This window comes from Argopecten irradians, unplaced genomic scaffold (assembly GCF_041381155.1).
Source record: "Argopecten irradians isolate NY unplaced genomic scaffold, Ai_NY scaffold_0336, whole genome shotgun sequence".
Lineage (NCBI taxonomy): Eukaryota > Metazoa > Mollusca > Bivalvia > Pectinida > Pectinidae > Argopecten > Argopecten irradians.
Window position 1 is genome coordinate 1 of NW_027187803.1, and position 16,950 is coordinate 16,950.

Below are 16,950 nucleotides of genomic sequence, written 5' to 3' on the forward strand. Positions count from 1 at the left end.
GGATAGATTTATTGAAGGAGTGCACATACACTGTGCACGTGTGCACAGGACCCTGTTCCCGGTATGCGGGATGTATTTCATTTTTATACTACATACATGTATATATTCCTCTTTGAATATCAGAAGTTGAAAACATGTTGTCCGTTAGTATGTGTCGTATATAATCATATATGGTTAGCAAGATATGTTTTAATTACATATTGACTGGATGATATTAACTGACATGTAATATTTGAAACCAAGAAGGGTGAACGCTAACATTGCCTATGGGAGGAGATAGTCTTCGAATGAGAAGTGCGGGAAAGTTCTGCGAGTCTCGTGACACTCGACTTGTACCCGACCGATCACGTACAATTATTCGTCCATCTTGTGTCCACGTTCCAATAAGTGTTCCTATAGATTTCAAATGCCTAGCTTTGGCATACACCGCCGCTCGTTGCTTCGTAAGGGCTTCATTTAGATAGAAAGCGGGTTTGGTTTGGCTGTTCATAGCAAACGATTGGTTGTACTGAATCCTCGCGATTACTGTTCTTTTTGAATAGTTCAAAGCGGGCGCCATATACTTCCGCACGTGTACGATATGAGTTGAAACGTACTATTTATTATGTCCCTCGGGTGGGAGGAGGAGCTCGGTCCGACACGATGGGGATTACTTATATCAGCAGCTGTAATCATAACACCTAGATGTCTGTTACACGCCTCTACAACAAGCTCAGTAGTATTCTCGCCCTTGGATTCCTCAATTCCTCGGAATTAAGACAATTTTTCACTTATTATGTTAGGATCAGTGATTTCCGGTATTATACCGACACTTTGCCGGACATTATCATGTATAAAGATATAAAGATAATCACTTGAAATTTGCATACCAGGAAATGTCAATATAGCACCAGTTTATAGTTTTCGAAACTGAGTGAAAGTCAATATCAAGTTTGTGTAACTACAATCTCATTTGTACGCTTACTTGGACGTCATTGTCTATATGCAGATGGAGTTGGATCCTTTTTAGTTTCGCTACTCCAGGGAAACGCTCATTCTCTCGACCACCGAAAGTCCACGTTGGCAAGCAATAATTGTTTATTTCCATGACAACTTCTAAAAATAAATTTATTGTCATTAATATTGTCCAATTGCTCGTGATAGATGACTATTAAACATCAGTTCAACTAATTACCAATATTTTGAATTCTAGGCTTTGGAATGTCGTTATTCTATGTGCCGGCATTTGTAAACGTTGGACTGTACTTCGAAAAACGAAGATCTTTGGCGACAGGAATAGCAGTGTCTGGATCTGGAATTGGTCCCCTAGTATTAGCCCCGATCACTGAAGTTTTCCTGCAGAAATACGGCTGGCGCGGGACACTTTGGATTTGGTCTGCTGTTGTCCTCAATACTGTGGTGTGTGGTGTCTTATACAGACCTATGGGTGATCTAGGAACTACGATAAAGAGACCTGAAGACAATAAGAAGACACGTACAAACTCGCCGGAAACCGGATGTGTTCGCGTGATAAATATATTTGACTTAACTTTGCTACAAACACCCAAATTCGCAGTACACATGATTGTGAGCTGTGGTTACATTGCAGGTAATTACTGGCTTGCGTTACCATAGGTTGTTTAGTTTTATTTGCTTAACTGTATACTGTATCTAAACACATTTGCAATGTAATCGACGCTATTATGCATTTTTTTCGATCACACATGCAAAACCTCAGCATTAAAACAAATATGAAATAATGATCTATTAGTGAATGGAAAGTGTATCAATATAATAGTCTAAAATATGTTGAAATCAGAATGCATATATTCAGATCAATAGTTTGTTTCGTCCTTTCTAAATTTATTAATTTCAAGTTTAAAAATCATTGCTAATGCTGCATTCTTATTAAATGTGTTTTCGATTATAGAGTTGTGTTAAGTTTATTTGGATTTTTTTTTAAATTAATGAATGGTGCCATGAATGATGATTACACCAATTGGTGTCACTTGACTTATAATGAAACTAATATATATTTATATTGCAAGTGACGTATGACAATGATATCTTATGTTTTAGGATACAACATTCCGTTCGGTTATCTGCCTGTACACGGCGACTCTGTTGGGCTGACATCTCAGGAAAGTGTCGTCCTGATTGCAATAATCGGAGTAACGAGTACTGTATCACGAGTAGTGATTGGTTATATATCAGACAAGCCTTGGGTCAACACATTTGTTCTGACTGGTACGATGCTTCTGATTGGTGGAATTTCTACATGCTTGGTTCCATTTTACACGAGTTTTACCTCCCTCGCGGCTTATTCCGCTCTTTATGGATTGGTTACAGGTAAGGTATGTGTGGGCAAGAGATGAAAGGAAACTTTTGTTTGATTAATTAACGTCCTATAAACAGCTATGGTCATGCAAGGACGACCTCCCATGTATGCGGTGTGCTGCGTGTACGTTGTGGAGGTGCGTGTTTTGGGAGACTGCGGTATATTTATGTTGTGTCTTCTTGTATAGTGGAACTGTTGCCCTTTTTATAGTGCTATATCACTGAAGCATGCCACCGAAGACACCAAGCAACACACCCCACCCGGTCACATTATACTGACTAACGGGCGAACCAGTCGTCCCACTCCCTGTATGCTGAGCGCTAAGCAGGAGAAGAAACTACCACTTTTATAGACTTTGGTGTGTCTCGACCAGGGGACAGAACCCAGAGCCTTCCTCACAGGGGCGAACGCTCAACTCAAGGCCAAAAGTGAGGCGGTGCCAAGGGAGGCATTAGGAAGGATAAAGTTAGTTAGGAAGAAGAGAAAATATAAGATCCTAAATTCAGTCGCCTTTTACGATCATGCAATAGGGGCAGTAGGTACAATTCTTACGCCCTACCTGCAGGGAAAGGAAACAGTATTTCCTACAAATGGAAAGTGCCTCTGATAATACAACACTAATGACGTATGCATACATATATTACAAACGCTAAATCGATCACTAAATCAATCTGATTGAAATACAGATCCTTATAACCACTCCGTTTAATAGGGGATCTGAGAACATCCCATTAAGGGTCATATTCTGATGGCTTTTTTACCACGCATAATTCAGATCTAATCCAGTTTCTGCACGTTGCTATATCTATTAATTTATATACGATTAGCTTTGTTGTGCTCTTTGGGCGAGATGTCTACGTACACGGAAATAATTCTTTCAGATTTTCAAACTATTTCACTGTCAACATTTTGCCAGCAGCAATTTGCTGGGCCAAAGCCAAAGGTCACCTGGACATGACTCATCTGATACAAATAAACAAGTACATCACTATTTTCTTATTCATAATGTATTGCGTAACTCGTCCAATCGACTAAATCTAATGATCATCTCTACAATGTATTTACCTTTGGACGAGTTACGCAATGTATTATAAATAAGAAGATGGTGACGCAAGTTATTATTTATTTGCTTACATAGTGACCGACTAGACCTGTTACATGGACGGAAACACTGCATTTCGGCCGGGTTGGGTTATAGAATATGTTCCGGTCGATAACAAATAGTAACAAATCGTGGCATTTATGAAAAGTTTTCTCTACCAAAATACATCGTGTCATGCAACTCTTCGGTATATTAAGTGTTGGATAAATAAATTGATATTCCACTACTGGAATATGACCTTCAAGACTTCTAATAGGTTCTAATTTTAAACCTTGACCCAAACTACTTTTTTTTGTGTCGGGTCACAAATTGTGAAAATTCCAGAATGTCCTAAAGATTTTGGAATCAGTCTGAAACACTGTCAGGTTGTTGCGTCTTTCTCTAATTCTGTATTCATAGAGGTCAATCGGCAAATCAAAAAGTCATATACATTATGCAATAAATCCATGTTTTAATTAGTTTAAACTCTAAATGTTTTGTCGCCTCATTTCGTTCCACATACATTAGACATGGAGCTACCAATCTGTGCAGAGATGGGTTAAACTTACCATGTGGTAATTTGATTGTAATAACTTCATTCTCATCAAAATAGACTAACTTCAAAGTACATTTTGAGATGTATAGAGGTTCCCCAACAAGTGACTGTTGTTTTTCATGTTTATCAAACTCGAGTTAGTAAATTTTCAAATTTTGAAAAGACGAATCTTTTGACAATTTTAAAATTAACTAACGAGAGATTAGATAAACATGATAAACAACAGTCACGTGTTGGGGAACGTATTTATTTCATAACTTTAACTTTATATTTATACCATGATGACCATTTTCTCGTCTTCATTCAGGGAACCTTACCACCATACATTGTGTAGTGACATCTTCCCGATATAAAAGATAGTGCCTTAATAGAGGGCCAATAGCCTATTGTTAAATACTTTGAATAAGCAACAACCTGTAAAACAGTAAATACAATGCTATTTAAAAGACGAGAGGACCAGAGGGCCTGTATCGCTCACCTGGTTTGTAATGACAAGTACTGTTGTGAATACAGGTTAATTGTTTCCTTTCTGAAGGAATTTGAATATTAACCTATAATTCCCCTATTGGGCCCTGACCCCCAGGGGGTCAGAGCCAAACTTTATACAAGTACAAGCATCCTTACCTCAAGGATGCTTGTGGTAAAATTTGGTCACAATTCATGCAGAACTCTAGGACAAGTAGCGATTTATAGGATTTACCTCTATTTCCCCTATTGGGCCCCGCCCCTCATGCCCCCTGGGGGTCGGAGTCAAAATTTATACAAGTTCTGTTCCTCTTCCCCCAAGGATGTTTGTTACCAAATTTGGTTACAATCCATGCAGAACTCTAGGACAAGTAGCGATTTTAAGGAATTACCTCTATTTCCCCTATGGGGCCCCGCCCCTCCTGCCGCCGGGGGCCAGAGCCAAAATTTATCCAAATTCTTTTCCCCTTCTCTCAAGGATGTTTCTGGCCAAATTTGGTTATAATCCAAGCAGAACTCTAGGACAAGTAGCGATTTAAAGGATTTACCTCTTTTCCCCCTATTGGGCCCGCCCCTCCTGCCCCCGGGGAGGGGGTCAGAGCCAAAATTTATACAAGTTCTGTTCCCCTTCCCCCAAAGATGTTTGTGGGCAAATTTGGTTACAATCCATGCAGAACTCTAGGACAAGTAGCGATTTAAAAGATTTACTTCTATTTCCCCTATTGGGCCCCGCCTCTCCTGCACTCGGAGGCTCAGAGCCAAAATTTATACATGTTCTGTTCCCCTTCACCCAACAATGTTTGTGGCCAAATTTGGTTACAATCCATGCAGAACTCTAGGACAAGTAGCGATTGAAAGGATTTACCTCTATTTCCTTATTGGGCCCCGCCCCTCCTGCTCCCGGGGAATCAGAGCAAAAATTTATACAAGTTCTGTTCCTCTTCCCCCAAGGATGTTTGTAACCAAATTTGGTTACATTCCATGCAGAACTCTAGGACAAGTAGCGATTTTAAGGATTTACCTCTATTTCCCCTATTGGGCCCGCGCCAAATTTATACAAATTCTGTTCCCCTTCTCTCAAGGATGTTTGCGGCCAAATTTGGTTTATAATCCATGCAGAACTCTAGGACAAGTATCGATTTATAGGATTTACCTCTTTTTCCCCTATTGGGCCCCGCCCCTCCTGCCCCCGGGGGAGGGGGGTCAGAGCCAAAATTTATACAAGTTCTGTTCCCCTTCACCGAAGAATGTTTGTGGGCCAATTTGGTTACAATCATGCAGAACTCTAGGACAAGTAGCGATTTAAAAGATTTACTTCTATTTCCCCTATTGGGCCCCGCCTCTCCTGCCCTCGGAGGCTCAGAGCCAAAATTTATACAAGTTCTGTTCCTCTTCATCCAACAATGTTTGTGGCCAAATTTGGTTACAATCCATGCAGAACTCTAGGACAAGTAGCGATTGAAAGGATTTATCTCTCTATTTCCCTATCGGGCCCCGCCCCTCCTGCTCCCGGGGGATCAGAGCAAAAATTTAGTTCTGTTCCTCTTCACCCAACAATGTCTGTTACCAAATTTGGTTACATTCCATGCAGAACTCTAGGACAAGTAGCGATTTTAAGGAATTACCTCTATTTTCCCTATTGGGCCGCTCCTCCTGCCCCCTGGGGGTCGCGCTAAAATTTATACAAATTCTGTTTCCCTTCTCTCAAGGATGTTTGCGGCCAAATTTGGTTATAATCCATGCAGAACTCTAGGACAAGTATCGATTTATAGGATTTACCTCTTTTTCCCCTATTGGGCCCCGCCCCTCCTGCCCCGGGGGAGGGGGTCAGAGCCAAAATTTATACAAGTTCTGTTTCCCTTCACCGAATAATGTTTGTGGCCAAATTAGGTTACAATCCATACAGAACTCTAGGACAAGTAGCGATTAAAAAGATTTACTTCTATTTCCCCTATTAAGCCCGCCTCTCCTGCCCCCGGGGGCTCAGAGCCAAAATTTATACAAGTTCTGTCCCCCTTCTTTCAAGAATATTTGTGGCTAAATTTTTGTTAACAATCCATGAAGAACTCTAGGACAGGTAGCGATGAGCCCCGCCCCTCCTACCCCCGGGGGAGGGGGTCAGAGCCAAAATCTGTACAAATTTTGTTTCCCCTTCTCTCAAGGATGTTTGCAGCCAAATTTGGTAATAATCCATGCAGAACTCTAGGACAAGAAGCGATTTATAGGATTAACCTCTTTTTCCCCTATTGGGCCCCGCCCCTCCTGTCCCCGGGGGAGGGGGGGTCAGAGCCAAAATTTATACAAGTTCTGTTCCCCTTCACACAAGAATGTTTGTGGCCAAATTTGGTTAAAATCCATGCAGAACTTTAGGACAAGTAGCGATTTTAAGGATTTACCTCTATTTTCCCCTATTTGGCCCCGCCCCTCCTGCCCCCGGGGGCTCAGAGCCAAAATTTATACAAGTTCTGTCCCCCTTCTCACCAAGGATGTTTGTGGCCAAATTTGGTTACAATACATGCAGAACTATAGGACAAGTAGCGATTTTAAAGATTTACCTCTATTTCCCCTATTGGGCTCCGCCTCTCCTGCCCCCGGGGGCTCAGAGCCAAAATTTATACAAGTCCTGTCCCCCTTCCCCCAAGGATGTTTGTGGCCAAATTTGGTTACAATACATGCAGAACTCGACAAGTAGCGATTTAAAGGATTTACCTCTATTTCCCCTATTGGGCCCCGCCCCTCCTGCCCCCAGGGGACAGAACCAAAATTTATACAAGTTCTGTTCCCCTTCCCCCATGGATGTTAGTGGACAAATTTGGTTACAATCCATACAGAACTCTATGACTAGTAGCGATTTAAATGAAATGTTGACGGACGGACGGACGACGGACGCCGCGCCATGACATAAAAGTCACCGGCCCTTCGGGACAGGCGAGCTAAAAATGCGCTATGAACAATAACCCGAAAATTGAGAGCCAGTCGGAATCAAGAGATGTTGGAATTGACCAATCAGAGGCGCCGTAGGTGTTTACATAAACGATAACCAACTTAAATGGAATTGATCACGTTTTTTTTCCATTGTGAAACATGCATAATTATCGGATAACTTGTTTTTATTATGGAAAAAAAATGGTATTGCAGCTACACATATGGTCCTTTTAAACACAAACCTTGTGAAACTGATGGGGCAGAGAACCTCACCGGATCAGTCGGACTACACTTCCTGTTGATGGGGGTAGGAGCTGTCATCGGATCCCCGATCGCAGGTAAACACTTCATGCTTGTTTGTGGCACTGCGTTTCAGTGAAATGACACTATAGTAAACTTTATCATTATCAAAATGTTGCAAGGGCACATATGCTCAATCTGATTAAAATACAGATCCTTATTATCAGTACGTTTGATTAGAGGATCTGACAACATTTCATTAGGGGTCACGTTCAGATGACCTTCTGGAAAATGGCCAATTAAATTGGCACTGTCAGAATCTTGACTGGGGACGAAAACAATGAAAAAGCTATCCGAATTATTTTCATGCATGTTGTCATCTCGCCCAAAGACCACAACAAAGCTAAATGTATATGTATACTTGGATGAAATGGCGTTATCAATCGTTAGCTTTGTTTGTTTGTTTGATTAATTAACGTCCTATTAACAGCTATGGTCATGTAAGGACGGCCTCCCGTGTATGCGGTGTGTTGTGTGTATGTTGTGCGAGGTGCGTGTTTCCGGGTTGACTGCGGTATATTCATGTAGTGTCTTCTTGTATAGTGGAACTTTTGCCGTTTTATAGTGCTATATCACTGGAGCATGCCGCCGAAGACACCGAGCAAACACACCCCACCCGGTCACATTATACTGACAAAAGGCGAACCAGTCGTCCCACTCCCCTTTTTGCTGAGCGCTAAGCAGGAGCAGAAACTACCACTTTTATAGACTTTGGTGTGTCTCGGCCAGGGGACAGAACCCAGAGCCTTCCTCACAGGGGCGAACGCTCAACTCAAGGCCAAAAATGAGGCGGTGCCAAGGGAGGCAGTTAGGAAAGATAAAGTTAGTTAGGAAGAATAGACAAGATAAGATCCTAAATTTAGTCGCCTTTTACGATCATGCAATAGGGGCAGCAGGTACAATTCTAACGCCCTACCTGCAGGGCTCACAATCGTTAGCAATGTGTAGAAAATGTATGTCATCTGAAGTATACGTGGTAGAAAAGTTATTTGAACATGACCCTTTTTTGGATGTTCTCTTATCCTCTATTTAACGAAGTGGTTAAAAGGATCTGTATTTTAATCGGATTGACATATGTCTATAACCACACTGTTTTCAATACACAAATAAATGAAGGCTTCGTTATCACCATCGAAAATTATTATATTATAATTATTATAATATTAATTTGGGTTTGTCCGTCTTTCTGTAACACTTCGTTTTCGTGCAATATGTGTACCAAATGTAAACCGATATTCTTCAAACTTGGTGACAAGGTTGAATGCCTCAAGGGCTCGGTCATGTACAATCGCGACTGTCGATGGACCTTTTCTTAGTAATATGGCCCTGTGAATTATTTAAAATGTCATTTTCTGCCATTTCCGTGCAATAAGTGTATAAAAGTAAACCTAATTTCTTAAAAGCTAGTATCGAAGTTAAATGCCTTAAGAGCTCAGCCAAGTTTAATAGTCACTTTCAGCTGACATTATTTTACACATCTTATTTCCGAATAAGACTTCAGTTTATTTTTTTCATGTTTCAAACCAAGATTAAACCTTACCTCAGTAATGTTTACCTACAATATGTCCTGAAAGCGGGGAAATTCCAAGAATTTGCTTGTTAGAAGTATATACGATCATAGTATCCCAAGTCACAAATGATTCAGTACGTGGACGTCGTTTATTATTTATAAGACTAGTTCATTTTAAATAACCTTTGCTATCAATAGACATTTCTAACAAATTTGGTTCATATAAGGACAGGCTCCCGTGTATGTGGTGGGTTGGGTGTGTGAAGTGCAAGGCTCGTGTTAACGATGAGTATTCGATAGAGCTAGTTTTCATATGTTGTCACGAATACAGCTATTTTTTTCTTCATTAGTTACTGTATTACAACATGTGTACTCGATATTCTAATACAAATGTACCTTTATATGTTTAAAAGAAAACAATTGGTATTGTATTCTTCTCTCTATTTTTCTTTCTTGTAGGATTGTTTTTGTATCATCGGGACCTTATAGCAAATATCATATTGATGATGACGTGTCGATAATTTATAATGAATACATAATATACCATATACATGTAATGTAAAATAACAGATGTAAGAGTAAAATGTTGTTGTTGATTTGCATTTTAATTCTAAGGTGCCGTGTCCGAATTTGAGTGGAAACTACAATAAATGCCTTCTACTTCGGAGGAGTGGTCATTAGTTTGGCCGGACTCTGTTATATACCTATTATCTACCTGGTTCGAGAGGGAAATGAGCGGATCGTCGATATTGAAGGACTTACCAACAGTGGTTTTGGGGCTAAACGATCTCCGAACATTAGTATGTATTGTATCATTTATCAAGTTAGCAAAATTAATATACTAAGAGCAAATGAAGCTTTGCATCATACAGTGCGTATACTTCCCACTACCTATGTACTTTTATTTGGAATCAATATATCAATCGAATTGCGATACAATGTATTAAGAGCGAATGAAGCTAGGCCAACCTGATGCAGTATGTATAATAGGATGTGTGGTTTGTCTATACAGCTCTAACCGCTCTAACTTGAACCCGGATTCGTCGAACTGGTCGCACTGTTCCGATGGTATCCCTATATAATCTATGTAACAAAACCCCGGATAACTTGAACAGCGTCGAATACCCCTTATTACTCGAACAGAAAGATATCCCCGTTTCATCAAATACCCATGTTTTCGTCGAACAGTTATTCGGCCCTTGATAATTTTGTTTACCCGTGTCACATCTGACTGCACAGATCGACATGGATAATAGTTCACCATCTGTGATTATTTAACAGGCGAGGATATTCACCTGTCTGGATGTATCATATATAGTTACCCAGGTTCGGTACTCTGAGTTCCGTTCCAGTTATGGTGTAGAGCAGGAGGGGTCTCGGCGAATGGGGTGAGCCTTCCATGTATAGTGTAGATGGTAATTCGCGTTGTGTTTTAGTATATATGGCTTATCACCCATTCCTCAAGTTCTCCCTCTGCAATGTTCTTTTGAGATTCCGGCGGGACACAATGGAAAGTATAACCAGAAGATGAAATAAATGTCAACAGTTTATTATATTAAACACAAAGTAAACAGATAACAAAAGCAAAAAGTAGAAGAATTATCCTAGACTTAATTGAAATGTACAAAGTACTTGATTCACATTTATAATCATGCATTGAAATTCACTATAATGAATACTTCTGAACTGAATAAAATCATAAAATAAAACCAAAAGATTCACTGATTTTTCTATTAGCCCAAGAAAATATATAATATGTAGTAGCTATCATTACTAAGAACAAACGAAAATCTAATGAAATATGTAAATTATATTTATAGACCAATTGACTTAATTAATAGGTCTCCTGTATGCGTAATAACCGCCCCCAACCCGAAGTACCAATTGCCATGTCCCAACTATTGACCTTTAACCCAAAGTAACAGAACAGACCGGCATCTTGACCCACACACGCTGTTTGAGCACAGGTTTAATTTAGATATGGAATTTAATAACTTTCCACAACATTTACAATGAAATTAATAGTGGAAGTTCTGAGGGTGTTAACCACACATCCCTAACGCACTGGGCCGACCTAAACCTACTTGTCTCACCCTAGGACGTACGATACCCGTTCAACCGAGGCGCTGTCAACGCACCCCCATTCCCCACTATTTCCGGTACGACAAAATTATATATAAGCTTGCCCACTGTTCGAGACCACAGATAGAATCACATGCGCTTCCCAATAATGGCTAACCGTCATTATAATTACTTGTCACTGTTAAACAACATTTCCGGTAAATATGTAGGAGGAGTGACCTCCCTACCCAGGTTCTAGCCTGGGTTTCCATGTGAAACATAAATAAACAATGCACGTATAAGTTTCTACAACTTTTATTCATAGATAATAACAATGCCCCGCTGGGACGACACACAGATAGACCATACGTACAATACATAACACAGTGGATCAGCTACCTGGCTTCGCCCAAGACAAACATAGTTTTATAGACAAACATACATGACACCACGTCAGACACCCACCTGTAATATATGACAGCCAACGACGAGACAGACACAGCGCGAGCTACTCGTCTGCCTGCCGAACACACGTGCGCTACCGTATTATAGTAAATACGGTAGCCAATGTCAGACAGTCTACCACTCGACCAATCAGCACACAGCTTTCATTCCACCCATGCACACGTACAGTAAACAACATGGACGACACCAGTGACAGACGACAAGTCCCAGCGGAGTCTAATCAATTTACACGCAAACAATAACATAAAACGAGGTAATTTATATATGTAATTATAGGCTTTCAGACACTGATACATCCCTTCCATTCAACATATAGATATATATAACCAATCACACACGGCATCACTCACTGCACTCTCGACACTCGCACTCGCATAGGCCTATTCCCTTGCACACATATATATACAAAAATACCCTACTTCCACACACTTCCCCCCCTTTTTTTTTAGAAAAATACAGATCCTATTTTTCTACAATTTAACAAATCATTCGCTTATTATCAATATACAATGTGAGCATAATTAGAAAATCACAATTAATTTTATTATAATCCCCAACTTTCAAGATCAGGCTTACATAAATTAGTAACAAAACACTTCACACTCAATTCACCATAACATGATGAAGATAACAAGTTTAGATTATAATCCCAACAATTGTAAATCGTATCAAAATAAATTTAACAATAGAAAAATAATTTTAAAAAATGTCAACAACTGCCCAATAAACCTCTATATAACATGGCAATAAAAAATGTCAACAACTTATACAGTCACAGGGGTAGCACATCACAAACAACAATTAGATGGCATGACACTCGTCATCAATATACGCCAACAGTTCCTCCAAGGGTGGGATCTGTTTGTCTGGGTCTGTTGGGTCCTTCAACTTTCGGACTGGGATCCGAATGCCTCCAGGGGAGATATATTTCTTGTTTATAACTCTGTATCCTGTACCCACAAGTTCTGCTGCTGCTGCGGGACACAGTTGATGGCAGTATCTGGCATGCCTCACCACTTGGTTTCGGCGTACATGGTAATAGGTGCAGTTAGGGCACTTTACCCTCTCTACTGTCCTGGTGTGCACCTCTGCCCAATGCCTCAGCATCCCTGCATAGGACTTATAAAACTTGGTTCCACAGAATGGGACAGGACAGCTCATTCCCATTTCCACCCATTGGGGTTTTGTGTCCCTCTGTATTAGTTCTGCTTCTCCCTCGGGCACTAGCAAGTCGATGATATCATCCATAGTCTAGGAATAAAATTTCACAAATCAGGCTTCACGCCTTCTTATACATATTTTTTTCCTGTGATGATTTATACTATAGTAATAACTGATTTACATGTTATCAGGCTAACAAGCCTTCTCACTGAGTGTTTATATGCCGGTCAGTTTACTATTAACGTTGTATTATTATAAGAGTTTAGGAAGGACAATACAATTACACCACAAATGAAACATAAGACAAAACAATTATAGACATATTGGTTAGCTATCAGGTGGGGCTGAATGGGACTTTGGACCGGATTCTCCTTCCAAATCGGCTATATACTGGAGGGGTACGAGGGGGAGATACTTCCATGCAACTAAAGTCATAGTCATTGTTACTGTCATGGCCATTGTCAGAGTCTTCGTCACTGTCATCGTCATGGCCAGCTGCAGAGGGTACAGAGATGTCAGACATATTGTCTTCCATAGACTCTTCTTCTCCCCAAGCTGTAGGAATGGTCCCCCCTTCATAAGGTTTTAGATGATCCACGTGTACAGTGGTTGCACGAGCACCAGGCTTGAGCTGTATTACATATGTAAGGGCTGATTTGATTTCTACTACTTTATAGGGTCCAGCCCAACCCTTCCCCAATTTACAGGACAGGGCTGGTGGGTACCATCTCCAAACATAATCACTCACTTGATACTGCCGTGGTTTTAACCCCTGGTCGTAATTATTTTTCTGCCTGTCGGCTGATACCTTTAGGTGTCTAGCAACAAAGTCGAAAGTACTACACATGATACGTCGGAGCCAGTTAACATATAAGTTGGGGCAAACAGGGTGCTGTTCAGGGGAGGGAACTCCCATTACAATGTCCAGAGGACAAGTTATCTCCCTTCCCAACATTACCAGATTTGGGCTACAACCTGTGCTTTTCTGAGCTGTAGCTCTATAGGCCATTAACACATATGGGAGATGATCATCCCAGTCATCATACTCTGTGTTTACAAATGTACTCAGCATCTGAATCAGGGTTCTATTGCTTCATCTATCTTAGGAAGCGGGTAAGCATCCTTTCTAGTAACCGAGTTTAACTTTCGATAGTCTATACAAAACCGGATTGACCCGTTTTTTTTAGAGCACAAAACAACTGGAGCAGACCATGGACTAGAACTTGGTTTAATAAACACCTTTTTCTAACATACTATCCAATTCCTTCTCCACTACCTCTTTTTGAGCAGGTGATATCCTTCTAGGAGGTATCTTTATAGGGAGAGCTCCCTGAGTGTCTATAGTATGTTCTACCAGTTTAGTATTCCCTAAGGTACCATCAGGACCAGCAAAAATGCCTTGATATTCCTGTAATAGGTCCTTAACCTCTGACTTTTGAACTGGGGTTAACTTATCAGACGTCCTATCTAAAACATCTTGAAGATGAGGCGGTAACTGGGTTTTATCTACAGGACTATCTTCCTTAATTTCATGTACTTGGTCTACAGAATGTAAAATGCCTATGAAAGTATTACCCTGAATCTTTATATCATTTGATGTAAGATTGAGAACAGACAGAGTGACTTCCCTTCCCTTATGAGGGGCTATCAACGTTTTGGCCAACAACAGACCCTGGTTAGACACCAACTTTGTAGGTTCAATAATACCCAGATTACTATCTATCCTTCCATCTACATAACCTGCAAAATAGCACTCAGAATTCTTAGGAATACACACTGTTTCTGACGCTCTAATGTGAGCACACTGACTGACAGACTGTGAGTTTAATTTAATCTTGTGGCCTCCTAACTTCAGAGTATTATCCCCAAAACTCAAAGTCCCATCATGCCTCGATAGGAAATTTATCCCTAAAATACCCTGAAGACCTTGGAGTGTCGCTACCACTGTTTCCTGAGTGAAACTACGACTCCCTAACTTAAACACAAAATCTGCCTTCCCAAAAACTATGAGGCTACTGCCTGAAGCTGTTGTCAGCTTTAAATTAGAGCTTCTCTTCTCAACTCAGGCTTTTGCCTTCCCTGTAACTTATTATACACATCCACATCCAATATAGTCACAGAAGATCCTGAGTCGACTAATAAACTGAGATTAGAACCACCTATCCCTACACTTGCAAACAAGCTGGGTTTGAACAGTGTTTAACACAACGATGGGCCCTTCACATTTGGGAGCTGATTCTCTGGCCCCGAGACCAGCTCTGTCTAGTTTCCCTGACCTGATTTTGAGTCTTTCTTTGCTGGACAGTCATATGAGAGATGTCCCAATTCCCCACAAACGAAGCATTTTCTCTGGGAAAGAGGTAACCTCTCACTGATTTTATTGTTAAAGTTTTTCTTTCTTGAGTCTAACTTTTTGTTTAACTTTTGAAATTGCTCCAAAATTAATGTACCCAGTTCGGACTCAGATGTAGCATCTACTGCACTGGGCTCTTTTTGAACTGCCTGAACAAAAACAGGTGCCTCTGGATTTAAATCCCTTGGTTTCCTAACAGGAATTTGTTCAAATTGCCTAGCCTTGAAAGACTCAAATTTCTATGGCAGCACTTACTGCTTGGTCAAGTGTAGCGGGGTGAGAAAATTGAACATGTCTGCCTAACTCACAATCATTCAAACCATATATAAATTGATCCACTAGATCACCCTCCAACAAATCTGTTTGTTTATTAGGGTATGCTTTCCGGGCTGCTAATCTTATAACTTCCCCAAAACTCTAAACTTTCCCCATCTCTCCTTTTCCTGTTTCGAAATTCTGACTTGTAGGCCGCCTCCCTCCCTGGGGGATCAAATCTTTTACATAGGACTAACTTTACTGCCTCAAAATTTGTCATGTCACTAGACTGTAATTCTGATAAAATTATCTGGGCAGCACCTCGCAGACACATTGTAATCTGCTCTGCTTTCTCTAAATCTGACCAACAATTCCATGCAGGAATCTGCTCGAAATGAATCAAGAAATCACGAAAACTTGTGGAGCCATCATATGTCTGGGGCTCTTTCTCTTTCCTTCTCAATGAAAATGACTGAGACTGAGCAATGGTACAAGGAATTGATGTAGGACGATTTACAGGGAAAGCCCTATCTGTTAAGGTTGAAAATGTCACCTCAGCACCAGTGCTTCTGGTAGGGTTGTTAAAACTAGCATTTGAATAAATAGGTGTATACCCTGTAGTGGACATCGTCAAAGCAAATGTAGGACAACTAGCTGTATGGTGATCAGAAAATAACTGACTATTACCCTGATAATCATTATTTGTAGCACTATAACTACTTGAAATTGGTGTAGAATACATTTCAGGTTTTAAACCTTCCGCAAAAGAAACCTGTTTTAACATACTAGGCGTTAATAGCGGTTGTGAACCCACGTGTGTAGTACTCGCACTAACAGTATGCCTAATCGGGGCCTCATGTGAACTTTGACCTCCATAAGACGGAATAGTAACACCCGCCCGAGACAACATGGCACGCCCACGACCAACACCACTTGTAACAAACATACCACCCTCATTAATAACAGGGAACGTATTATTACCATTTCTATAGTTAGAATGTCTTCCGCTATCAGTAACACCTGTAGAGTAAGTCAATGTCGGGTTTTTAGGTATAGCGCCAACACCAATGGTTTCTGGCGCTTGAGAAGGGTTAGTACTTCCGTACTGCATATTAAATATACTATATTAACACAATAAACGCTTTTATACAGCTTTGCAGCTACCAACGTTTTATACAGCTATTCAGCTACAAATATTCCAGTCCAAAGTACCCACGTATGTTACGAGACAAGACATGAAACGAATAACATGCAACATATAGGACAGAATTCCAACCGTAAACACATAAACACGTGTGAAACACATGGAGGTTGCCCAGACTTCTATCACGGCACCATTTTGTAGGAGGAGTGACCTCCCTACCCAGGTTCTAGCCTGGGTTTCCATGTGAAACATAAATAAACAATGCACGTATAAGTTTCTACAACTTTTATTCATAGATAATAACAATGCCCCGCTGGGACGACACACAGATAGACCATACGTACAATACATAACACA

General features: G+C 40.5%; 1 protein-coding gene across 1 annotated transcript; it reads left to right on the forward strand.

The window, feature by feature from the left end:
* Nucleotides 1-1,119: 1,119 nt before the first annotated feature.
* Nucleotides 1,120-8,010, forward strand: LOC138312480 (monocarboxylate transporter 12-like). Its single transcript, XM_069253339.1, has 3 exons — nt 1,120-1,588; nt 2,059-2,328; nt 7,558-8,010. The coding sequence occupies exons 1-3, from the start codon at nt 1,201-1,203 to the stop codon at nt 7,644-7,646; spliced, it is 747 nt and encodes a 248-aa protein (XP_069109440.1). The 5' UTR covers nt 1,120-1,200; the 3' UTR covers nt 7,647-8,010.
* The last annotated feature ends 8,940 nt before the right edge of the window (nt 8,011-16,950 follow it).